General features: G+C 44.2%; 1 protein-coding gene across 2 annotated transcripts in view; it reads right to left on the reverse strand.

Moving 5' to 3' along the window:
* ADCK1 (aarF domain containing kinase 1) overlaps positions 1–8041 on the reverse strand; it is a 72307-nt gene extending 64266 nt beyond the window's left edge. For both annotated transcript variants that reach the window (XM_054400199.1, XM_054400198.1), the window contains exons 1-2: positions 7916–8041; positions 3487–3570 (exon numbers count right to left, since the gene is read on the reverse strand). In XM_054400199.1, the coding sequence (XP_054256174.1) occupies positions 3487–3570; positions 7916–8041 (210 nt within the window). The remainder of the gene's footprint in view (positions 1–3486; positions 3571–7915) is intronic.
* Between the last annotated feature and the right edge of the window lie 921 nt (positions 8042–8962).

Below are 8962 nucleotides of genomic sequence, written 5' to 3' on the forward strand. Positions count from 1 at the left end.
AACAAACTGCATGTTGTGAGATCTTGATTGACAGACAGTGGGGTCAACAGAAATTGATCACAGCAATATAGGAAGTTTCAACCCAGACATCCAGATGCTACAATGAAAGTCAGACTGGAAATGTCAAAGGATATCCTGACTTGAACTGAGGACGCAAATACTCAAGGAGGCAGAAGAATGTCAGAGAAATGCAACCCTCTACAGAAATGGTTTGTTGTAAGGAAACGTCACTGAGCAGGCTGCCTTCCTTCCTCCTCTGAACCAATACAAGCAGGGGCAGAAACAGGAAGAAATACCCAAGCTTACAGGTGCAAAGATGGCCATGACAGCAGAGACAGACACAAAGAAAGCTCTTATGTCCCCTAATGTTCATGACACTAAAACTACAGACAGCCAATGTCTTGGGGCTAACCATGGCTACCACTGGCCTTGACATTAATATGCTGGCATTATCATTAAATGTAGAAAAATGGCAGACACCCCAGGAAAAGATTCTTAACTCAGGAGAAAGATCAAGTTACCTACATGGTCAAGCCACTAGTAGTGAGATGAAACAACCACTGGGACAGACATAAAGCCTGACCACTTAAGCAAGTTTATATTCCATGTTAAGTCAGGAGCAGAAATGGAAAAATATTTTGATTTTTTTTTCCATTGGCTGCTGCTGAGGAAGGGCTTTGAGTGACATCAGCAAGTGGATCCTCCTATCTTCTGACTGGCAGGAGAAGCAGAGAGGCAAACCAACCCCAGGCGGACACAGTGAATTCCCAGATACTGCTTCCTGCCTCTTGGAAATTAGAAAGCATCCCCAGCCTGCTGGCCATAAAAGGGTGCTGAGAACTGAGGAGCTGAGAGCATTAGCATCAAAAGTGGTCCACAAGGGACAGAAAAGTAGAGTAAGATTGAAGAGAATTCCTTGGAGCTAAGCAGGAACCTGGCTAAAAGCCCCAGGGGAACCCATTTACTTCTTAATCTGCTTTGCATTTCATTGCTTCCTAATGACTACATCCCTGTTTGGCCCCAACACGCTCAGGGCTGCTACCAAGGCTTCCCATCTCTCATCTGAGGCCATGGGCTATTTAGAGTCTTCAGTTTAACAGTTAACTGGGAATCTGTGGAGAGGAAGTTAGACTTTATTTCCACTGGAGTAGCACCCAGTACTAGGAGGAGATGCATGGAAAAAGTGCATGCAACTGGCTGCAACCCCATCCCAGACACACATGCAGCTGCACCCCCCCACACTGGAAAAGAGGCACAGCAGCTGCACCCAGATCTGCTGGCACTATTTGCAGCCCCAGAGTCACCAAGTTCCTGCTTCAGAGAATCTCTCTTCTAGCCACAGTACCAACAGTGAGGCTAGAAATCAGTAACCAATTCATACACATGCTTAAAAGAAAATTCCAGACTCTCAGCACACAAAGAGGAGGTTAAGATACCCTCTCTGAAAGGACAGAAATGAAAGAGAGTCCAAAGAAGGACAGAGCAGTATGAGCAACATCTGGATAAGTACCCTTCACATACACCACTTACTTGGGAAAGGCACATCCTCTTGACCTCTTACAGTGACTAATCTCTAGTACCGCCTCCAATGGGGCAACTTCTTACAAATCATTCTGAACTAGTGCTAGACCAGAGCGTTAAAAGAGCTGCAAGGTGGTACAGACTTGGTTGCCACCCACTAAAGTTGCACTGAGATCAAGGGTTTGATATGTAATTGCTCAAAGACAAAAAGTTCTCCTATGCAAACTGATGATCTGCTAGCACAAGCTCTACAGAGATGTTACTGAGGAACCCACCATTGCTGACACTGTCAGGCTTAGTGGTAGCCCTCCATAACATCTGCCAACAGCAGAACAGGCCTTCATAGGCCGAGTTTTACTAACTCCTGCTATGTGTGCATCTTCTTCCTCCTGTGTCCCAGCTCATTCCCCTTTAGGCAGACAAAGGCTAGCGCTGGCCATGCCACAGAGTGGTCTTGTGTCACGCTGACATGCTGTGCTTGCCACTGGCTCTGCCATGTGCAGGGACTGACTCAGCTAGTCCTGGCTGCCAAGCAGGGAAGGCACAGACCTGTGCATTGCCAGCAAAGAGGGCCCTTTCTTGCTGCCTGGGGCAAACCATCACAACCTGCATGACAGAGGTTAATGAAGTCATGAGGAGACATGGCAAAAGATCAGGAATTTGCAAAGGCTGCTGCAAACTGCTGCCAAATGACAAGCTGTCCACAGCACTGGTAACTCCATAACTTGGGTGTTGCTCAAGAAAGCTACAAGCAGCCTTTCTGCAAACCAGGTTTCAAAGGTACATGGCAGAGACATGGGCAGATGCAAAGTGAAGAACTAAACTCCAACACATCTATCTCCAGTTTATGCCAGAGAGGCAGTGCCATTCACCTGGGATGGGGAGCTACAGAACAGCTTAGCATCTTTAAGCTAAGAGGATGGGAGAGGATGAGAACAAGTCCAAGGAAACCACCCTACAAACTATTCCAAATACTCTAATACCGTACAGATGGTGTGGATTTTCTGCCAGAGAAACAAAAAAAACACCCTGGAGTCCAGTGCCACTGATTTTTATCTGGTCCACTGCTGATTACAGCTTTAGAGTTCTGAGTCCCTCCAGTGTGAGAGTCCCTGGAGTGCACCACCCCATGCAACCACATCAGCAGCCTAAGCACCAAGAGAAAAAATGCAGTTAAAGACCTTCAAATGCACTATGCAGAATGGTATCATTTGGCACAAGCCGTATTTCCCACTCTAAAGAGGCCTTGAGCTGAAATAGCAGAGAGACCCTGGCATATATACCACGTTCACACAGCTAAAACTTAAATGTCACTGACAGCTCAAGGTATTGTAGGGCTATAGGCTGGAGTGAAAGGTGCAGCACAAGACTGAGAGGAGTAATATGGGTGCTCATCGTCCTTCTCACTAGAAATGCCCTCTCTATTTGTGTTAATTACTGGTATCAAAACACAACAATGTGTTTTGCAATGAGATGAACATTTCTTTGCCCAATTCTTATTTCTTTGGAGATCTGCAAGCCTAATTCATCCCTATTACTCCTCCTCCAACACACTCCTTTTACTTTAAGTCCCTCAGCCTTCATGTTATGGCCACTACCAACCAATAAGCAGGGTAATAAACCACTGCCAGTCCCTTCTCAGCAGCCAACTTTCACACAACCAGTCTAGGCAACAGAGGACTGGTGACAAAGCCCAAATGCATCTTACCCAATACACCAAGCACTTGAATCTCTAAAGGATGTAAGTGAGCACTGGTTGCATGTGGTTTATCCGTTGGGCAACGCAAGTCCTGCAAGAATTTCATCTAACGTGCAGCACAGTTTGCTGTTAACAATTTGTTAGAAGGCATACTGGATTATTAAGCAGACAGCTTGACGGTTTGCTTTACAGTAATGAATTTGGTAACACACCTGTCCTGTGCCTTGCAGAATTTCCAAGGAACACAGTCCAATGCTATCACCTACCTGTGATCTGAGGATGTCATACTCCTCTGATCCATATGGGACACTCCGAAGAGAGGAGAGGTAGTCATAGCTGATAATTGCTGTCTGCAAATGAAAACACAGATGTTGAGCAAGCTCTGCAGTTATCAAAAGACCAAGACCTCTGTTAAGGAGAATGTATGTAGCTTAAGCTCCAAAGTTTAGTCTCCATAGTGAAGTTTATGGCCACACTCTTAAGAAATTAAATTAAAATATTCCTATTTCAATGCACATTTATAGAAAGCAGTGCAGCAACCTCACTGATGTGTAGTTATTAAAAATAAGCAACACCTGACACTCCTGTACTATTCTCTATTTGAGAAGCTCAAAGCATTTTCATAATCTCTGTACAGCACCTTGCACAGCAGACTCCCATTCTCAGTCAACCATCTGGGGCTTTCACAATAAAGTCACTGATAGCAACAGAGGCTACGAATAGCCTCTTTGTGCCCCATCAGTTATCTCACACCATCCAAACTGCCTAACTATGCTGGTGCACACTGAGCTCACTATGTGTTGCTGGCTCAGCAGAGAGCAGAGTAACTGAAGACAAGCTCCCCAATTAGCACCAGCAGTATACTTTTGGAGATTTTCAACTGTACACAGGACTAGAGTGCTAAAGCGTCAGATACCCAATTACAAAACAATAAAGCTTGTTAGCCAGACATAGCCACAAACAATGAAATTAGATTCCTAAGTGCCTTCACAATGTCTGAAAGTGGATATTTCACAATTTTATCCTATGACTAAAGTTCTTCTCTTTCCACAGTCAGAATGCCAGCAAATGGAACAGAAACATATGTCATGTTTACTAAGTTTACTTGGAGGGAGAGAAAGGAATGTACATCTAGGTGAGCCTGTCCAGTACCCTGCCATTTGAGTTTCATGATCCTAGCCATATAGAACCATTTGCAGAACTCAGATATAAAGTCAGATTTCCTACCGTCTTTGCACTGAAGAGGAAACATCACATCCTGGGACACATACTAGCCTGACCTTTCATCCAAACATGCCTAGGAAGAACATAAAGCACAACTGATGTATCATGAAAGCCAGGAAAGCAAGGGAATCAAATTTGGTTTGAGACAAAGTCACTAGAACTGACAATAGGGAAACAGTCCAAAGCTCAGAGATGCATTCAAGAGGGGATTGAGCTAGGAATCAGTTACAGACAGACAGACTCTTTACTTGTGAAGGTTAGGTTTCTCTTGTTCCCTGTTTCCCAAATTGGAAATGGAGAACAGCATTTTATTTTCTGCCTTTTAGGCTCTCTTGCCCCCCAGTGAACTCAGAAGCTACACACCTACATAAAGACCCTTCAGAAAAAAAAGATTATTCAAAGCATCTTCACAACCTCAAAGAACAACTTTAAAGTGGAGGGAGGCTCTTATCAGCCTTGCATGAAGTCTTGAGTTGGTTCCTATTTTATCTCTGGTCCACGAGGGTAATTATCACCTCCAACTTGAAAAGAAGCAGCTAACAGATTGGCCTGTATTACAGAGGAAGAGGGAATTAATTAAGTGGTTGCTAATTACATTGTAATCTTAAACACTAAATTAGTATTATAATGATCCTGATAGGCAACTCTGACATTGCCAAATTCCTGCTAGTGTCTGAGATGTATTCCAGCTACTACACATAACATCTCTTCCATATATCCAGAAAAAGTGTGATACCCTCAGTGAAATACAGCAAATGCACAACTGCTCTGCCAGGCTTCTAATTTTACCAGAAACCATCTGAAATGTGATGTTGCCCATGCCACTGACTTCATTCTCACCTAAGACTAGTGCTGTCATTCCTGTTACAGTGTGAGACTGAATTTCAGGCACATAAGACAACCTACAAGATCAACCAGTCACTCCCCTTACAAATGCCAGATTACTTAGCTGATCTTGTATGCAGGCCAGTGTTAAATGTCCCAAAGAACAGGGCTTCCATTTTGCATCAACGAATTCTCAACACCTTGTACTCTTCCACCACTGTTAAAACTATCCTCAGATCTTACCAAGTCATGGTGCAATGTTCCCTCTGAATAGTTGTCTACCCACACGCCAGGGGCAGTTGCCTGAACTGAGGTTCAGGAAGACATTTGCATCAAGTTTCTTAGGAAAGTCTGCAGAGGACTACTGAACCAGTACACTTAAAATACAAATAGACTCAAATCTTTCTTATCAAGCTCAGATAAAATCTGCCCACAGTCCTGTAGTTCTAGGTCAGATTTCTTGATCTCTGCATGTTCTTTCCTCCAGGCTTTTGCTTCGTTTTGTTTGCCACACCATAACTTGTCTTGAATTCTTGTGTCTGCTACTGCTGCATTTAGCTCTTAAGAATTACAGACTCTCAATTGCAGCCTGCTTTTGCCTGGCTATGGTCCAATGATCAGATCAAGCACCCAGATAAAAAGTCTGGGAAGGGCTAGGATTGAAGGACTGACACTTGAGGTCCATGTAGATGCCACCAATATCAAAATCACTTGTTTGCAGTACTACAGAGTCTCAGCATTCATTTAAAAAAGAGCAAGCCCAAGAAGCTGAGCTTCTTAGAAATTAACATGTCTAATTGCTCTATTGACTTCACTCGGTCCATGGCTAAGGAATGGGAGTCATTTGGGCTGCCAGTGCTCAGACAAGAGATGACCTCTACCTTTCCAACAAGGAGCAGACTTCGAGCTGAAGGTACAGCAGGACTAAAGAGTCTTGGAAGCAACCTAACCAGAGTCTTATATATGAGAGAACACAGAATTGAAAAAGAGACAGAAAATTGTTTGAAAAGTATACACATAAACACATGCTGCTATCACCCACAGAAGACTGAGCATTGATAGCTGGTTTTGGGGGTCACTGCTATGGGTGCATAACCCTGCAATGCATGTAAGAGCAAGGACAATGAAGTGCTTTACAGCCTGTGACTTGTGACATCCCTGAAGGCAGAGGATGTGAAAGTCAAGCATGTCTTTAGATTCATCAGCATCTAAAGCAAAGAAAACCTCCCTTCCTCTACTTCGTATTCATCAGAAAAGTAATTTCTCCTGGTCACTCAAAACACAGACCATCTGCACAGACTCATCTCACTTACTTTTGTGTTAAATGGAAGTCAGCCACAAAAACACTGGTATCAAAAGACTGAGCAACACTGGTCAAGCAGGCAGAACTCAAGGACAGACTGGAGAGCCCCAAAAGCTTGAATAGAGGAATCCCCTCCACCCAATAATTGTGTTTCATCTCCATGCCTTGGTTTCCTGTGCAGTAAAAGGGAGAGAGCTGCTCTCTGCAACCATGCAGCACTACTCTATGTTCAGGAATGGAGCACAAAGCTCAGCACTTGTTAGGTAGGAAGGAAAGATGACAGTTTGTATTTCTGTCCTCACTCTTTCGGGGTTGGACCTGATGATCTCTTGAGGTCCCTTCCAAGCTCTGATATACTGTGATACTGTGATACTGTGTAAACATTCATTTCTCACAATAGTTCATGGTGCAGCTCACACATACAAACAGTGAGGCACCTAAGCCAACCCACAGATCTTGTTTCTTATTGCATGCACCCTTAGGAGCCAACTCCCTCTAAAACTCATTAATGAAGTGCTTAAAAGTCATAAAACATGCGGACAGACAGCTGCCTACTACTGGGGTCTCTAAATGATGGAGGTCATGGCCTGAAGTGACAGATATGTAATGCAAGTGAGGTACAGGGAGACAGAGTTCTCTGTTGTCCTTGTTCCTGGCTTCTCATGGATTCATCAATTAATATCCTCCAGAAGGCAGCAACCTGTTTGGCTGGCAGTCTCCATTCTCAGGTTTTCTGGAGTGATGATCAACAAAGGTGAAATAACAGTGATGGAAGGCAGGTGTAGTGCTTATTTCACAAATCTGAAAACCAATCCAATCTCAGAAGTACATCACCTCCCATCCTCACTTTACCCTTGCTTTGGAAATGATTCTCAAAACACCTGCCCTCTCTCCCCAGATCTCACCAGGCAATGGCTACCATTCCTACTAATACAACAACCACAATCCTTAAAAGAAAAAAAAAGTTCCAGTGTCAAAAATGGCACATGCAGACAAGGCAGTCTGAATTAGGTCACTGTTAAAGGCAATAGGACACTGCACCCAGGTCCCTGGCCTTGAAGCCCAAAGTAAGCCCTTGCTCTGAAGGTTCCATCCAGGGAAGTAGAGACAGGTCTCTGCAGCTCAATCTCTTTCGTTGTTCCTTTCCAAAATGTGCAAAAGACAGTTCTGTTTTACCCCTCAGTGCCAACAACTTGAAGAGGTCCTTATTGACCTTCTGACTCCTGGAGCCAGCTCTCAACTGAAAATGCAGAATGGGAATACAAGAAATACCAAGTTCTTGTGAACTCAAATTCCATTACCCAGCTAGGAATCCTCCTGCACACTACTAGTGTGAAACTTACTGTGGCAATGGCTCGGCCCACACGAACAACTCCAAAATCATTGGGATCCAGGAACTTGTTTCCATAAAGGTAGATGCCAGAAGCAGCTGCTACCAATGAGGTAAGTTTCAAGACTCTTCGTGCCATGACTGATGAACCCTGCTGAGATACAAAACAGCAACTGTAACATAGCAGGCCCTAGTGACCTGATGCCCACACACTTAAAGGACCTGTCAATCCAACTTTTAAATGCTCCTTTGTTAGTGATGCATTGCTACCACTGCCCACAGCCAAGAGCTCAAGCAAACACACAGCAATCAAATATAAGCTGTTGTGCTCTGACTCTGCTATTCCTAACTCAATGGTGTCTACAGGCCACACACCCAGAAGTAACTCAACACTAGACCTTGTGTACCTGGAGCAAAACAACTGTTCATGGTCCCAAGCTCATCAAAGGTCAACTCTGATCTCAGCAATAGGCTGCCTCCTCAATGCAAATGTTTAGAAGATAACACAATGTAGGCGGATTGCAAGTGGGTAAGAGAAGATATAAGAAAGCAGAGATCAAAAAGAGCTCTTGCAACATCAAGAGTGCCCAAAAGCTGGAAACCTTTCTGCCAGACTAGCTGTTAAAGTGCCTCACTGCTAATCAGTTTGGGGGGAAGAGGCACTGCATTCCTGGAAGTTGCATGGAACTCCAGCAACCAGTGGCAGACAGCTACATGCAACACAAGGGATGGGGGACCTGATCAGTGACCCAGTGAGATTTGTTTTCTTATCATGCCCATCCTGTTCAAGTGCAAGACAGGCACTGCACTAGCTGAACAGACATCTGCAGGAATCAACAGCCTAATCCTAGCTCTGTCACTGGCCCAGCACAAGCCCACTGTAAGACACTTCTCATTGACTTTTTCTCTGGGTGACAAGGGCACAGAACACACATTTACCCCACTAAGCACTTTGGAGCAATGCATTCCTTCCTTATAGTATACAGAGTAGGTGGTATTTCTTCCCTTGTCCTTTAGCTGGTATTCAATAGAAAATATGTTTGATGATTCCTTCTGTGTG

The sequence above is a fragment of the Indicator indicator genome, chromosome 4 (genome assembly GCF_027791375.1).
Source record: "Indicator indicator isolate 239-I01 chromosome 4, UM_Iind_1.1, whole genome shotgun sequence".
NCBI classification, from domain to species: Eukaryota; Metazoa; Chordata; class Aves; order Piciformes; family Indicatoridae; genus Indicator; species Indicator indicator.